Source organism: Lytechinus pictus, chromosome 19 (genome assembly GCF_037042905.1).
Source record: "Lytechinus pictus isolate F3 Inbred chromosome 19, Lp3.0, whole genome shotgun sequence".
In the NCBI taxonomy this organism is placed as follows: Eukaryota; Metazoa; Echinodermata; class Echinoidea; order Temnopleuroida; family Toxopneustidae; genus Lytechinus; species Lytechinus pictus.
Genome location: NC_087263.1, coordinates 8401982 through 8419930, shown reverse-complemented (window position 1 = coordinate 8419930; position 17949 = coordinate 8401982). Strand labels below are relative to the sequence as shown.

The 17949-nt window shown below is 34.8% G+C and overlaps 1 protein-coding gene across 2 annotated transcripts in view; it reads right to left on the bottom strand.

Annotated features, from left to right (window-relative positions):
- The window catches only part of LOC129282688 (uncharacterized), a 58588-nt gene that overhangs the window by 36560 nt on the left and 4079 nt on the right, over positions 1 to 17949 (bottom strand). The window contains exons 2-7 of one of the 2 annotated variants that reach the window (XM_064113771.1): positions 14894 to 15048; positions 6478 to 6590; positions 5394 to 5518; positions 3888 to 4024; positions 2132 to 2247; positions 767 to 927 (exon numbers count right to left, since the gene is read on the bottom strand). In XM_064113771.1, coding sequence (XP_063969841.1) covers positions 767 to 927; positions 2132 to 2247; positions 3888 to 4024; positions 5394 to 5518; positions 6478 to 6590; positions 14894 to 15048 — 807 coding nt within the window. Of the gene's footprint in view, positions 1 to 766; positions 928 to 2131; positions 2248 to 3887; positions 4025 to 4183; positions 4359 to 5393; positions 5519 to 6477; positions 6591 to 14893; positions 15049 to 17949 lie in introns of those variants that run through there. The other variant, XM_064113772.1, reaches the window with a different exon arrangement.

Below are 17949 nucleotides of genomic sequence, written 5' to 3'. Positions count from 1 at the left end.
TTCCCAAGCTTGACAATGGTTAACAAAATGAAAATCAAGCCTAAGCCAGTTCATGTAAATCACAGCCCAGTGTAAAGCAATTATCGTCACGATGGCCTCGGTGTGTGGGGAATGGGGGTGGGGCGCAGTGCACTCTTTGAAGTATTTTTGGCAAGGGAACACGTTAAAAAGGGTAAAGGATATCTTCAAATCAAGTTTACTAGCTAAATTCCACGTAGTCTTCATGATTAAGGTATAATTTTATTCTCATAATTATTTCAAAGTTCTGCAAAAATCAATTTTCACTAACTTTTCAAAAGTAAGTGGTGTTCACTCAAGCGAAAATATTTTTCGACTTTTACATCGTCATTTGCTTAAATGGATCTGTACCAATGTTAAAATGTGGAAAAATCTTAAGGATTTTACAAATGTATAATTTTAAATTTTACTGGACTTTTTCTAAGTGTAAACTTTTTTTTTGATACGCACTGTATAAATCCTTTAATATTATCATCACTTTTCTTATTAATTACTTTTTCTGTTAATCGTTCATGGTTTTAAGACTAGGATGGTGTATCAATAAGGATTATCCACAAAATCCTATTTGACATTTATAGTACATATCATAATTAATCTCTCCCATTAGAATAATTACAGACACCTGTTACACTTAGAACTAAATATATTCCACAGATATCTCGTGCGTGTAGTTCTCAATTAAACCTTATTACGATGTCATTAATTGTAAACTATATTATACAGTTCAAGTCAAAACATCATAATTTACTTTGTGGTCTTTCACAGATGTAAGGCAGTGCGTCTTCACAAATCCGACTGTCCCATCGACCGTGATTGCCATCGCTGTTTCGATCTGACCATAAACATCCACAGGACCGTCCTATAGACATGGTGGAGCTTGATGGCTCTTCAGGAGCCCATTGAGGGTCGCTAAAGTAAAAGTTAGGAAAAACAGAATTGATTTTGAAAAAATCTTGATGATAGTTGTCTGGCTAAGGGAAAATGGAAGAGTGCATTTTTGTGTGTTTCTACTTTTTTTAACAGAAACAATCGAAAATGCACCGCACGATGTATCCCGTTTCGAGAGGCGAGGGGTCTCCGCTTTGCTACGGCATCATAAACTTAATGGTTACTTGCAGAATGTAGAGGGTACCAATACATTGGGGGCTTGGGGTGCAAGCAATTCCAATATGCACTGTCTTCTAAGCTCGAAGAAATTAGGACCTACCAATTTCCGATCCATTATAACATATAGGAATCCCCAAAACATACCCCTTGCCTATTTCGTCCTAAACAGGGAGTTGTCCTAAACATGCTAAAGGAGGCTTATACCAATCAGTCGGGTCGCGCGTGCGTGCGAAATCACTCGGGTTTTGGATTTCGATGCGATTTTTTTCTAACGGTGTCTTCAATGGGACCAACACCCTAAGAAAAAAAATGAAATTGAAATTCTAGTTTCGTTTTAAGACGGCAAGTGCCTTACATAAAATGTACTGGACTACTGTTTTAACATAACAAACAAGCGAATTTTGACCACTGTTTTAATATAATCACATTCCACATATTTGACCTGATTTCTGTTAAATTTTGTGTACATCTCACATCGATATCTACCATTTACTCCAACACGTACTTCTCTCTCCGCACATTCGATTTTGATCTTGAGGTACTGAACTGAAGTTATTGGTCACAAACACACGAATTTTTAATATGTACGGTAACCTTAAAAGATTCTTATCCAACTCTTGTTTACTTCTTTTGCAGTACGTTTCCGGATACGTACTCCTCATGAATGTACTAGGGTGTTGTGAATTTTACATCTGTAATTATGTCAATGTTATTCATTCTATCAACCCATTACAGTGTTTTGAAAGTAAAAAGAATGTTACGAGACTGATAGTGCTCTGCACTCAGTAAACAGTTCCATAAGTGATTTTTTTAATGCAAACGATGTGCACTGACATGCCTACACCACATTTTAATCCCAGAAAGTTTGCAAGCGGCAAGTTTATCTGAAATAGTAAACGATTCATATTGTTAATGCTGGTGATTATATTGCGAAATTAACCATCAGCATCAAATCGATGACCCTATTCCCAATCATACGTCAAGAAAATAAAAGGAATACACCCACCTCAAGTTATTACCATCATTCCAGATAAATGGCTCACTATCCGAGCTTCGACTTAGGCCAAACCAGTAACAATGAGGGGATGGAAGAGCAGGTGTTACAAACGATTCTAGAAATGTCTGAGAAAAGAACAAACAAATTGTGTAATTTCCGTAATTAACAAGGGAAAAAAAAGATATTGGTCAGAATTATATCATTGTAAAATAAATCACCCTTCAAGACATTTTCCCCGGTCATGTGTTTCTTTTTATTTTAAATGGCTGTTTTAACAATTACTTTACATATTTAGTAATGTGATATTAAGCTAACGACAGAAATCAAATCATGAAATTGTCAGCACATTCCGTGCTTGAGAAGGTGTTTTATAAACAAGACAAAATTGCGGAGACATTCCCCTAAGGAACCTGAACCTGATCGAATCAAATTCAGATGTAAAATCGGTAAATTTGAATATATCCTTCTCACCACAATTAATTTGGGCACATGCATTGATATCATCTCGTAATGAAATGGAATAGTGACATGCACTTTGAGAGGGGAATTTACCAAAACTATAGATAGTCTACACGATAACTGTTTGCAGGGAGTGAAGTATGTTTAATTTGGAATACATTCATTCATTAAATCAACAAGAATAAGAAAAGAAAACCAAACAAAATATGAGATGTAGGATACAATAAGTCATTATTCATCAGGTTCATTCCATACTCATTCTATGACATCGCTTTACTAGATGGTGTAGCGTGAAACTACAGTGCGTCCCAGAAAAAAGGAAACCGAGATAGCCATGTCTTTTCTTCTTCAAATGCAAGTGATTAATGGCATCCCATTTACACCATCATACGATTCAATTATACCTCTATATTTTGATACCTATTATGAGACAAACACGTCATGTATTAATGAGCAAGACGAGTTTGAAATTTTAGTGTCAAAATCAGGTTGCTCAGAAAAGTTGGACAAGATTGGTTTGTGCTTATTCGTCTATTGATTCTTGAGCACTTTCTTTCTTTTCTTTCTCATACTACCTCTTAGAGCGCTAAGAGACTAAACTGTAATTTGAGCTATTATGAAAATTGAGTATTGTTACTATTATTCATCATTATAAGCATTTATTATTTAGGGTTGAAAGGGTTCTCTCACTGGTCCCTGATATGAGAGTGGATTCAGATTAACATGTAAGTTTCTGCGCAAATCGTTTCTGATATGCCTCAATATGTATTGTTTGTAATCTGCCATGCGTGAACGTTTTGATAAGCGGTTGAACTCAAATTAAAGATGATACTCCACTTTTTTCATAAGTATCAAATTTATGGAAAAAATCAATAATTGTGAAATCTATCTCTATTTTTGTGGGACGCACTGTATAATGCAACATGCACTCGTACTTCTATGAGAGAAAAGTCTTACCACAAACTATAAATTTATGTAGAATGTTAACCAATCTACTTTTTTATAAGGGATATATTATCGGTGAAGTAAACAAAAGTAAAGGAAGTGAGAACACCAATCGCTATATTTGATATTTTTTATATTTATTCGGACTCGTTATCGGATTAAACTCCGAGGCATTCACAAAATTCACTGAATACATGAAACTGCTCTTTAGACAGTTTTGGGATAAATACCTAATTGAGTTTGACATAACGCAACTTTATTTCATTTATAAGGTCAAACACGAATATTCTTCAAATATTTTCAAGAAAATCTTAGATTAAATTGACTATCATGCCCCGTCAATAACCTCCATCGTACTTACGTTAATTTCCGTTGATCTGATAATCGCCAATCTTCCTCCTATGTTCGTACATTCAGTCTGTGCTGAATCAAAACTCCTCCCATTTCCCATGAAGCGGTAGAATGATTGCCCGTACTGGTGCCAAGAACAACGAGGATCTGCAAAATGAAAATTGATGTTTATTTCAACTGAGAAACCTGTCCATTGAATTAGAATAAAAAACAAAAAAAAAGCATCTAAGCAAAATATTTCGATATCTTAAAATTTTTATTTCAAGCAATTAAACAAATTATGAAATACATAAAAGTTCATTTTACCCGTATCAGACACCTGAGCAGGTCATTTACGAAACCGTATTGCCCAAGATTTTATGAATATCGGAATATTATTCGTATTTTCCTCGGTCCGTCTGCACGTACTGACTTTGCATGCAAAGACTACGTATAATATACCTCTGTACCTTTGTCTCACATCCGTTCATCTGACATGTCTGAGGAAGCGAAGACAGAGATACGTGTCATGTTCGTAGTTCCTTTCTGCGCATGATCAAAAGATTCTACGCATGATCAGAGGAAGGCCATTTGTACTAAAGTGACGTGGTGGTTTAAAATCTAATTAGATGAGCGCCAACTTTGATGTCTTGATTATTCATATATTCTTTTGAATAGTGGTATTCATTTACATCCACAAAAAAAACAATGCGTCCACGAACGACTGGTATTTCACAGCTTGCCAAGTACATTGTGCAACATGCAATGATATGCATTCAAAGTAGGAATGCAACAAATACCTTCATAAAGTGTTCATTGGTGTGCTATTCTAGTCACCTGTTCTATTCAATTTTTATATCCCGCTATGTAAGGCAAGCTTACGTAATATCTTGCTTTGAAATCTGCCTATCAAAATGAAAGAAATGAAAGGTCATTTGACCAAAATTGTCCATGAAGTAAATACGAACTGGTCTATATACGTCATAATGTCAATCTGATGGATACATTGACATTTCAAATAAGTCACAATGATTAAGCTAACAAGCACAATTTCCTCAACATGAAAAAATAGAATCACATTCTTAAACGGTAAAATATCAAAAAATTTCACGATTTTGCTCTAGATGTCTGATTTGGATAGTAATAAAAATTCTGACTGGGTCTTCTTTCGGGAAACATTAAATATATAAAAGGAACCATATTGCCCTCGTCTAAAGACTCGGGCTAATATAATTATATTGCGGGCAATATATATTCAATGTTCCCTCAAGGCTAGTCATTATTATATAATTACAAGGGAAATGTTATAGTTGATATTCTCGTCCACGGGCAGTGCGCCGGAGACTAGGGAGGGGGGGGGGGGGCGATTCCCCTGGCTGGCGAAGACGACCACAAGTTCAACATATTTTGTGAGTCTTTTAAAACCGCTGAACGGTTTTGAAAGACTCACAAAATATTTTGAACTCACAAAAAAAATAGAGGAGAACCCCTTACCACCGTGCTAATGTGTGGAATATTCATTTTCACGTTAGATCACCTGAATCACGCTGGCAAATATGAACACGTCCCTCTGCGCAGTTGCTGCCCTCCCATTGTCCCGAGTGACTGGTCGTGAGCCGAACACATCCTCCTTGCTGGCCCTGGGGTCTTAAGTTTGAAAACCTTTGTAGAGGTAAAAAGAAAAGTATAGTTGAGAAAAAAAAAATGATATAAATACATATTTATAGGTGCATTCATTCATTAACAAATATACTTACGACTAGGTCCGCTTGACTAGAAATTCTACAAAGGACGGGAGGGGCAGGGAGAAAGCCGAGTGCTAATTTTGTTGTTTGCGGAGGAAAAGCGGTTGATAATGCGCCCATTCGTAACTATGGGAACAACCATAGTCCGATTTATTTGACCGCTTGTTGTACATTTTAGTAAATTGTACATTTTGAAAAGTTCCAAAATGTGCCATAAAAATGTTACGACACAATTTGGTAAATTTACCAAAATGTGCAGGATATTGACGGACATTCAAACAAGATATCCTAAAAAATCCATACAAAATACTACGATATCGATTTTTTTTTTTTTTTTTTTTTTTTTTTGGGGGGGGTTGTAGATTTACACGAACTGAAGAGTCTTCGAAAAGATTCTTAATTATAATTCATAATTAAATGTTTAAATTAATTGTGTGTTTGGGAATGTGAGAATCTGATATATATTCGTTGCTATAGTACGTAGGGGGCACGAAACCCCAAGTGCAGGGCCTGGAAGTGCTTATTATATCCCCTATCACCACCACTACTGAGAACACCCTTACAGTGCAGACTCTGATATTAGTAGAAAGGCAACATTTTGGGGCAATCACGTTTTTGAACACCGCGTTTAATTGTTTCCATTCCCCCAAAACAATAGCGCAGTGAGTAAAGAAAATAGGTGCACTCTTATTGAACATTTCTGACAGCCTTCACTTGATAAGAGCGAGCGAAAAGTTCCAGTATACGCGGAAATATTTATCAAAGTGAATTTTTAGGAAAAAAAAATAACACGGATTTGCGATAGGCCTATACCGGTTTTTGCACCCCTCCCTTTGGTATTTGTAATGGGGAACGGATTATTTTTTTAACACTTACCCTGATGGCGTGTTGTTTACCCACGTGTATTTCCCGTCACTATCTTTGTAACTCAGGCCTATCCAGTAGTTATATCCATTCGGGCGTTTCAGTGTATAAGTGTTCAAGAAAGACTTTGAAAATGAATAGAGATAACATCAAAACCGTTAGCTGAATACAAATAATAGGTAGTATTCTCTTCGTGAAGTACGGAGGATTTAAGAACACTGTAAATGTTTCGAAAATGCCCGTCAAATGTGACAACACATTTCTCTTTGATCGTCCATACGTCGTTGTGCGAAAACTCCCTATTGCTTAGGTCTGTTTAAGATAAGAATAAAAGCAGCAAACAAACAAATGTTGCATTGACGTAACCCGCCTGACCCTATGATTTTCTTTTGTAATGATATTTATTAAATCATTTAGTTTAAAATCGAAGTAATGGTACATTGCAAAATATTACAATATCAATATCAACAAAACACCGTTCACAAAAGATAATTGTTCATCATACAAATAAACGTACAAAATGTCATAGTAATAACATATTCATATACAGTGGATAAATTCAGTAACAAAAAAGTAAATATTAGCCATTTATAACCAATATAAATTCACAAAATCATACTTCAATATTTATGCAGAAAAATTCATCCCCCACATCAAAGAAACTGAATGAAATTTATAATATATTTATGAAGTTTATGATATATATTTTTGGGCTATCGATATCGCTTTTCGTGATGATCGCGATCGAAAAAACACAGAAATGTTTCACAATGGACCTATGAAGAGATGGACGGTTAACGCGAGCATTTCTTTGATCCAATGATAATCACCGTCACCTGGTTATGTATATCTTAATAAGAACATACATGTGTTGTGACAATAGGAATTACCATGACGACCAAGACGTATCTGATCACTTAAAAACGGATCGGTTTCCCCGGTCTTAGTTTTGTTGGCTGATACCCTGTTTCAGCATTATAAAGCTCCGATCACGAACTGCTTCAGGGCCTTTTCACGGTAACGATCATAGGACCAAAGTAGACAAGTAAACTGGGATCCAAAAGAAACTTATCAAACTTCACAAGCGCACTACACAAATTTAACTCAGTCAAAATAAACACAATTTTAACACGGGCTAGCTGCTAGCTTGAATAATATTTACTAAGCACGTGTCAATAATTAAGAGATTGGTTTGAGAACAAGGTTGTAGTCCCTCAAAGCAATTGGTTCCGGAATCCAAAGTCACAAAATGGCAAAAGAAAGACCAACGGAAATGATGGGTTAAACCAAATGGTCATTCTTTGCTTGACTGCTATTGAGTCCATTCAGGTATTATGCTTCTTTCAACTCATTAAGTGTGTTTGAAATGTTCATTTGAACTTTCTGAAACTTCTTAGTTATTCTTATCAATAATATTAAACATGGCTATGGTCATACTGTGAACTTTAATAAACTGTGTAATCCTATCTCCGATACCAATTGATTCGAGGGGCTACAGCCTCTTAGTGATTGAACCAATCTCTGATTTTTTAACATGTGCTTAGTAAAGATTATTGAAGCTAGTTTGTGTCAAAATTTCGATCATTTTGACTGAGTGGAATTTGTGTAGGGCGCTTGTGAAGTTTAATAAGTTTCTTTTGGAACCTAGTTTATGAAGGGAATGTTATTCAGATGACGATAACAGTCACCCTTTTAGTGAATTCATTATCTAAGCGTTGAATGTCCATCTCTTCATAGGTCCAAGGGGTACTCCGGGCCGCGCGTTTCTGTTTTACACCCTGGCAAAGGCAATCTCCGTAAAAATAGCTAAAAAGCGACTAGTGAAGAGTCTACACACGTCGCTGGTTAGACATGCACATAACACTGCACCGTATGCAATCTACACAGCCACTGATAATAGCACAGAGTTCAGTGGCTACACGGCCACGGATACGAATTAAATCCGAACATATTTTGCAGTGGCGTTTGTACCCCGATACACAAGGAGGTGAAAAGCCTACAATTCGGGCAATAGCCAAAATAAATTTAGTAAGCAGTAATAATAATGATAAGACAAGAATAATAACAATAGTACAAAACGAAGGAGAATCTACAGCATCATACAAGTCCAGTTGTTTTAAATAAAAAATTGTTTCATAATGATTCTAAACGATGAATTAGAATATACTGCTTCTGCTACTACTATACTACTACTACTACTACTATACTACTACTACTACTACTACTACTACTACTACTACTACTACTACTACTACTACTACTACTACTACTACCACTACTACTACCACTGGCGTAAATCCGTGTTGATGGGTGGGGGGGGGATGACTGAAATATTTTGGCATTTTTTTTGCAATCATGTTTTTAGATATGCAAGGAATTGTCATTGATATGTCCACAGTGGCGTACCGTGGGTCACGACATTGGGGCGGGGCACCAGCAAAATTTTTGAATGACTGAGTGAGTGACCTAATAGAGACATGAGGACAATGTCATTAAACGGATATGTATCTCACTGATCAAATAATGCGAGCGCGAACTGAAATTTTTTTATATTCACACCTAAAAAGGGACATTATAATCAAATTTGTGTAATCATGATAAGTACCTGTCTCGCTTAACAATGCGAGCGCGAAGCGCGAGCTGAAAATTTAGATAATTCAGACCTGAAGTGGGGCATTCTAAGGTTGTTTATTTCTAGGAATTAACTAGGACCATACGTATTTCATTAACCAAATGATGCGAGCGCGGAGCGCGAGTTGAAAGTTTTTGATATTCAGATCAGAAGAAGGGACATTTTAAGGACTGATTTTAGGAATTCATGAAGAGCAGACATATCTCACCAATCCACTAATGCGAACGTAATCACGGACAGGAAATGTTTCATATATACAAAGACCTTAACATGGGGCAATCACTTTTGAGTCATGAAAAAGAAGCATATGTCACTACATAAAACAATGATAACTCAAGTGCTAGGAAATATATTTGGTTTATATTGACTTGCAAACGGGATGTTTTAGTACAACAGGATTATATATCTCGTTAAACAGACAATGCGAGCACCAGGAACGATGAAGACGTAGGCCCTGGGCAAATTATGTTTCATAAAGTTATGATAAAAATGTTTCTTATGTAATGTAACTTAACATAATTATAATATAATATAACATTATAATTAATAATATTTTCTTTTTTCCCACTACGTTTCTCTTCCTTTCTCCCTCTTTTCTCCTTTCCCCCTTTCCCCGTTTTTTTTGTGGTCAGCCGATAGAGGGGGGGGGGGGGGGGGGGGAGGGTGTGCCCCCCATGTCCCCCGTAGTTACGCCACTGTATGTCCATATGGCAAATACCCCTCCAGTATTATTATCTTTTTTACCCCATAATGGTTTAATGGTTTTATTAGAGATTATACATTCAAAATTTTTTGACATTCCATCCTAATCCCTTCCCAAAGACCCCAACATTGATGAATTGGAAGAAACGGGGGTTTCTCTTCAATGTTATAATAAGGACATAAGTATTTCGTTTGGAATTGGTGAACTGGCTCTTTATTTGCATTTTATGATTCAATAATATTATTTTATTTGTTAAGCGGTATTTTTGGAAGAATTTTCACCAATAAAACAATTATCTTTTGTGATTTTTTTTTCATTTCTTTCGTAAAAAGTGGGGGGATGTTTGTACAGGCCATCCCCCCCTCCTCGAAAAGTGGGGGGGGGGGGGAAATATATCCCCCCCATCCCCCCGGGATTTACGCCAGTGTGTCTACTACTACTACTACTACTAGTAGTACTACTTATAATAAATAATTATAATAATATTGATGATGATGATAACTTGGAAGAAGAAGGTCGAAGGCGAAGAAGAACAAGAACAAAAAAATGTAATACTTATAAATAATTAATAATATACTATAACTACTACTACTCACTACTACTACTACTACTACTACTACTACTACTACTACTACTCACTACTACTACTACTACTACTACTATACTATTTCTATACTACTAATTCTGTTCATAAAAACAATAGCGCTAACAACAATAATAATAATAGTGATAATAATAATAATAGTATAGGGCCTAATCATGATAATATTGACAAACTATGTAATTAATAATTAATAAAAGTTTCAAAATGATGCCAATGATAATAAAATATACTACTTCTACTACTACTAATCATGATAAAAATATGATGATAACAATGATTATAATAATATAATAAATAATAATAATATCGATAATATATAACTACATTAACGACTATATTGTACTATTACTACTACTACCACGACGACGACTACTAATAATACTAATTGAATAATACTACTAAAATAATCACCACTACAACTAATTATAATTATGATTGAAAACAAAGTAAAGACTACTTGTAGCAATTTATAATCAACAAAATCATAAAAAGTGTTGAAAATATTTCTATTTTAATAAATAGAGTAAAATTCACAGAGCAAAATGCTGAAAATTTTATCAAAATCGGATAACAAATAATGAAGTTCCAGTTTCATCAATATCTGATAGCTGTTCTATGTTGTCACGATAATGAGAACTGGTAACAGACAAACGGTGCACAAATAGATGGAAAACATGATGTTTCCAGCAACTTCACTGTGGTAAAAAAATCCAATCACTGTTGTTGCAGTAACATTTACGGTAAGACAGACAGACATATGGAACATCTGATAACATGGTTATCAGGTGTTCCTGATAAAAAGCACTGCTTTTTAGTGGATCTCTCCATTTTCTCAGAATTTTGTTTTATAATGGTTATGATATTTTGCTTATACATAATACTCTGTTTTGTTCTACTTTTAGTTATAGATAAATATCATATATTGTACATGCCTCAATTTATTTTGCCTGTATGATAAGTTCATTGTAACTATTTTGACCACATGCATTACTTTATTCTGTTAAAAATGAAATAAAATAAATTGAATTGAATTGAATTAATGGTGTAGACTGGAGGCATAAAGAAAGAAAATAGATTCTGAAATTTATCTATTTTTCATATTCACTGTTTTGATAAGTTTTAGGCCCCGAATATACCATCTTCAAACTCCAGTACTTTACATCAAACAAAAAACAAAAAACAAAAATGAATTCATAAGAATTTCTTGCACTGGCGTAAATCCCGGGGGGGGGGGGGGGATGGGGGGATATATCCCCCCCACTTTTCGAGGAGGGGGGGGGGTGGCCTGTACAAACATCCCCCCACTTTTTACGAAAGAAATTTAAAAAAAATCACAAGACATAATTGTTTTATTGGTGAAAATTCTTCCTAAAATACCGCTTAACAAATAAAACAATATTATTGAATCATAAAATGCAAATAAAGAGTCAGTTCACCATTTCCAAACGAAATACTTATGTCCATATTATAACATTGAAGAGAAACCCCCGTTTCTTCCAATTCATCAATGTTGGGGTCTTTGGGAAGGGATTAAGATGGAATGTCACATTTTTTAAAATGTAATCTCTAATAAAACCATTAAATCATCATGGGGTAAAAAAGATAATAATATTGGAGGGGTATTTGCCATATGAACATACAGTGGCGTAACTACGGGGGGGGGGGGGGGGCATGGGGGGCACATGCTCCCCCCATCGGCTGATCAAAACAAAAACGGGGAAATGGGGAAAAATAGAAAAGAGGGAGAAAGGAAGAGAAACGTAGTGGGAAAGAAAAAAATATTATTCATTATAATGTTATATTATATTATAATTATGTTATGTTACATTACATAAGAAACATTTTTATCATAACTTCATGAAACATAATTTGCCCAGGGCCTACGTCTTCATTGTTCCTGGTGCTCGCATTGTCTATTCAACGAGATATACAATCCTGTTGTACTAAAATATCCCGTTTTCAAGTCAATATAAACCAAATATATTTCCTAGCACTTGAGTTATCATTGTTTTATGTAGTGACATATGCTTCTTTTACATGATTAAAAAAGTGATTGCCCATGTTATAGTCTACGTATATTTAAAAACATTTCCTTCTGTGATTACGTTCGCATTAGTGGATTGGTGAGATATGTCTGCTCTTCATGAATTCCTAAAATCAGTCCTTAAAATGTCCCTTCTTCTGATCTGAATATCAAAAATGTTCAGCTCGCGCTTCGCGCTCGCATCATTTGGTTAATGAAATACGTATGGTCCTAGTTAATTCCTAGAAAGAAACCTTAGAATGCCCCACTTCAGGTCTGAATTATCTAAATTTTCAGCTCGCGCTTCACGCTCGCAATATTTGATTAGTGAGATGCGTATGATAATCATGATTGCAATGACTACAAAAATTGTTTCATGTGTTCAGATGTAATTCTAATAAAATCAGCAAGCGCTTGGCACTCGCATTAGATGACTATGGTGAGATATGCATACTTTTAATGGATTCCTAAAATATATTCCTTAAAATCTCGCTGTTTGGGGTAAAAATAAACGAAAATTTCAGCTCGCGCTTCGCGCTCGCATTATTTAGCGAGACAAGTACCTATCATGATTACACAAATTTGATTATAATGTCCCTTTTTAGGTGTGAATTTAAAAAAAATCAGCTCGCGCTTCGCGCTCGCATTATTTGATCAGTGAGATACATATCCGTTCAATGACATTGTCCTTAAAATGTCTCTATTAGGTCAGAATAACTAGCAACTGAGCGCGCTTCGCGCGCTCACTCAGTGATTCAAAAATTTTGCTGGTGCCCCCACAATGCCGTGACCCACGGTACGCCACTGTGGACATATCAATTAGAATTCCTTGCATATCTAAAAAAATGATGGCAAAAAAAAATGCCAAACTATTTCAGTCATCCCCCCCCCACCCCTCAACACGGATTTACACCAGTGATTTCTTGCCAACAACTGAAAACATAACTTGAATTTTATTTGAACACATATTCATCAAACTTGTAAGAATCTTAATCGTACATTACTAATGCATCAACAAACATTTTTTTACTTATACCCTATAATAATGATTGCTTTTCTTTCATCTAGAAATAAACAAAGGTCTATTTTACATCCTACTCATATAATAATGCAGTGTCATACCAACAATGGTGACGGAATATGTTATTCTTCTTCCATGACAGTGAGAGGGCACATTACCAGCAATTCGGCAAAGGCAAATGATCAAGGCAAACGTTCGTGTTGAACATGCATTCACATGTTCTGCAGATTTCTTCGGTGCGGACTTTTACATCGCGCGCCCAGCTGATAATGTACACAAACGTAGACACTTCACTAGTCGCTTTTTAGCTATTTTTGCGGAGATTGCCTTCGCCAGGGTGTAAAACGGAAACGCGCCCCCGGGCCTCATTTGTCGGTCAGGTTAATCATGTTTGCTTTAAGACAGCGCTAGGTGGGTAACACAAAGCTTCTACACGAAATATCGAGAAAAAAAAACAGTCGCATTTTTCAACTTAATAAATAATATCCCCTCCTTCATTGATTTTGATTTTTTTAAATTCCATCTGGTATAGCTACATGACGTTCGCCAAATTGCTACACAGAATTCTGAAATTTGTTTTTTCCGTAAACATTCATTTACCGGAGCAAGAACTTAAATTATTTAATCATAATGATAACTTAATAATTTGTATACCAAAGGTTGATTGACCTGTGGCCTTTAAAAGTGCGATTTCATATCAAGAATATGACAAAGTGATACATTCATGTATAGTTTAAATAAAAAATTAAGTCCACGTCGGAAGAATGGTCTTTGAATCAATAGAAAATAATTCCGAAGCATGACGATAAAAATTTCATCAAAATCAGGTGTGAAATAAGAAAGTTCTGACATTTTAGGCTTCGCCTACTTTTCACTTAAAATTTATGTGCACAAGTCAGCGATATGCAAATGAGAGAATCGGTGATGTCCCTCACTCACTATTTATTTTGTTTTTGATTGTTTTGAATTTCAGACGATATTTATTTTTTTCAGATATGACAATTATCACCAACTTCACTGATGATAATTCCACATGTTCAGGGATGAATAAAAATATGTTTCACATGTAAATGTGGAGAAAATTAAAGTGTTTCATATTTCATAAAATGAAAAACAAAAGAAACAGTAAGTGGTGATGTCACCAGTCCCCTCATTTGCATACCAACCACAATGTGCGTATTGAAAGCACCAATTTAAAATGTCATACCTTTCTTATTTTACATCCGATTTTGATGAAATGCCTCGGCAGTAATGCGCCGGGATGTGGACTACTTTTACTTCCTCTGTTACTTATGTTTGTAAATTAGGTTTAAATGTTTCAATGATGTAAATGTTTTATTGTATATGTTATCTGATCCTGTATGAATATCTAAACAAAGTGACATAAAAAAAATCGACGTATTGCCTTAAACATGGATGTGTTAACAGCTTAAAAAAGTACTTACGTTTTGTTCATGAGAAGTTATAACTGCGAGGTCTCCGCCCTGTGAACGACAATATTCCTTAGCATTATTCCATGTTCTACCCGGATCATTCACGAAAAGGTACTGGTTCTTGCCAAATTCTCTCCAATTAGGCGTGTTGCATATCTGACCACTCCCTACATCGAAGCAAATGTGCAGTATATCAAACCATAATATAAAAATATGGATGATAGTAATACCAATAGTAATGCTGATAATGATGACGATGTTGATAATAATGATGACGATAATAGCTTACTATTGATGATGATGATTATAATGTAAATTACAAGGGCCGCAGAACCGGGGGGGGGGGGGGGTTCATCCCCCTCCCCACTTTCTCCACAAACCGTGTACAAAACTTTAAAAAATACCATAACTACGATTGTGATTGTTTTCATGGTCAGTCCCCCCCCCCCACACTTTCAAAACCGATCCGCGGACCCTGAGTAATGTTACTACTACTACTAGAATAATACTACTACTACTACTACTTACTACTACTACTACCTACTACTACTTACTACTACCATGCACTACTACTACTACTACTGCTGCTGCTGCTGCTGATGCTACTACTACTACTTCTACTAACAATAGCACTCTGGGTGGTATGTCAATTTCTGATCACATAAAAACAAATAATTAAGAAAGTAGAGAAAATAATTAAACAAAAATTGAGGGAGAAAGAGGAGGGGGGGTGTTACACCCACACATGTAATAATCGCCCACAAATGTAATAACGCCCACAAATGTAATAACACTTTACCCACAAATGTAATAACGCCCACAAATGTAATAACACTTTACCCACAAATGTAATAATTTCACCCCCAAATGTAATAATGCACTTTACCCACAAATGTTATAATTTTTGATCGCCCACAAATGTAATAATGACTTTACCCACAAATGTAATCAATTTAAAGGGATTTTTGGCGAATCCGTTCTAAACTAAAATCCTATAGTAATGCGTTCATATAGCACAAAAGTCCAAAGTCTTTTTTCCAGACCAGGTTGTTTCAAAGTTATAATATACGTCCAAAGTCTTTTTTCCAGACCCGGTTAATTCAAAAATTTTAATATACGTCCAAAGTCTTTTTTCCAGACCCGGTAGTTTCAAACTAAGTCAAAACTAAGATAATGATATTCTAGTGGAATAAAATGAGAATCGAGCTTAATATTTTCTCCAGACCCAGTTAATTAAAACTGGTGGAAAAGTAACAAAGACCCCAATTCTCTTGAAAATGTTAAATAACATGGAAATATAGCAGTCTTTCCTCCAGACCCAGATCTTTCAAATAACAAACGAATAATAATAATAATAATAATAATAATAATAATAAATTAGTAATAATAAAAAAAGCAAACAAAGACCCACGATCCTATTTATGTTGAATAACATGGAAATATAGCGTTGTCTTTCCTCCAGACCCAGATCTTTCAAATAACAAATGAATAATAATAATAATAATAATAATAATAATAATAATAATAAATTAGTAATAATAAAAAAAGCAAACAACGACCCACGATCCTATTTATGTTGAATAACATGGAAATATAGCATAGTCTTTCGTCCAGACCCAGATCTTTAAAAAAACAAATGAAAAATAATAATAATAAATTAGTAATAATAAAAAAAGCAAACAAAGACCCACGATCCTATTTATGTTGAATAACATGGAAATATAGCATAGTCTTTCGTCCAGACCCAGATCTTTCAAATAAGAAATGATGAATAATAATGATAAATTAGTAATAATAAAAACAAAGCAAACAAAGACCCACGATCCTCTTTATGTTGAAAAACATGGAAATATAGTGTAGTCTTTCCTCCAGACCCAGTTATAAAAATAATTTAAAACACAACAACAACAACAACAAAACAAAGACCCTGCAATCTTATCAACATTGAATAACATGGCAATATGTTGTAGTCTTTCCTCCAGACCCAATTATTTCAAAATAACCAAAATCATTACAAAAGAATAACAGAATCTAAGGCCCAACTATCCTTCCAACTAAGAACCTTCAATAAATAAAATTTTAGAGAGTTTTCTTTATTCCAGACCTTGTCATTTCAAAAATAAGATAAGTAAAATCCTCATAACTAAGACTCAATCATATTCTTGTGCCTGTTCAACATGAATAAGATGATTTGGGGAGTATTTCATCAACATTTATGTCCGACAAGTTGTCAGATCTGACAACTGTTCTTGATGTTGATTGGCTAAGAAGCAGTGCTACCAGTGTCGGATAAAACGTCAAACAACTCCTTTCATGAAATGCCCCCCGGGCTCTAAGTTTTGATGCTTTTTTTTTTATTATAAATTTCTTTGTCTGGAAGAAAACAATGAATGTTTAATTGCATCATTTATTACAGGATGTTAGGCTGAAAGAGGGTTATTTTTTTTTTGCTCTGTTTTTTTTTAATAAACTGGTCTGGTCAAATAAAGTATGCATTATTACAAGGGTTCTATAGTTTGGAAGATGCTGGGGTCTAAATTTTAAGATTAATGTTTTGCTTAATTTGTATTTTAAAGAGAACTGGGTGAGGGGTAAAGACAACACTCTAAGCCCAAGCATTTTAAGTGGGTTTAATTTTGAAGATTGGTCTTAGCTGTGAATTTTTTTCAATATTTGTTTATATTTTAAATAACCGCGTCTAGACGAAAGACTAAGCATAATATTCATGTTATTTCACAAGAATAAGAATATGACAAAGTCTTTTGTTTTGAAGATTGTTTAAATCATTTTTAAATTACTGGGTCTGGAATAAAGACAACACTCTAAACATGGGTTTCATTAATTTTTTTTCTTGAAATAATTGTGTCTGGAGAATTTTAGAATACTTGTAAAAACTATTTTATTTTTTTCAAATAATAACCGAGTCTAGGAAAAGGAAGTTTGCTTTACCCATGCATTATTACAATGTTTTGTAGGGGTCGTAGTATTATTTGATAAAACTGGGCGTGGGGTAAAGACATATTTTTTTATTGGGTGAAACTTTGGAAAATTGGTCTTAGATTTGAAGT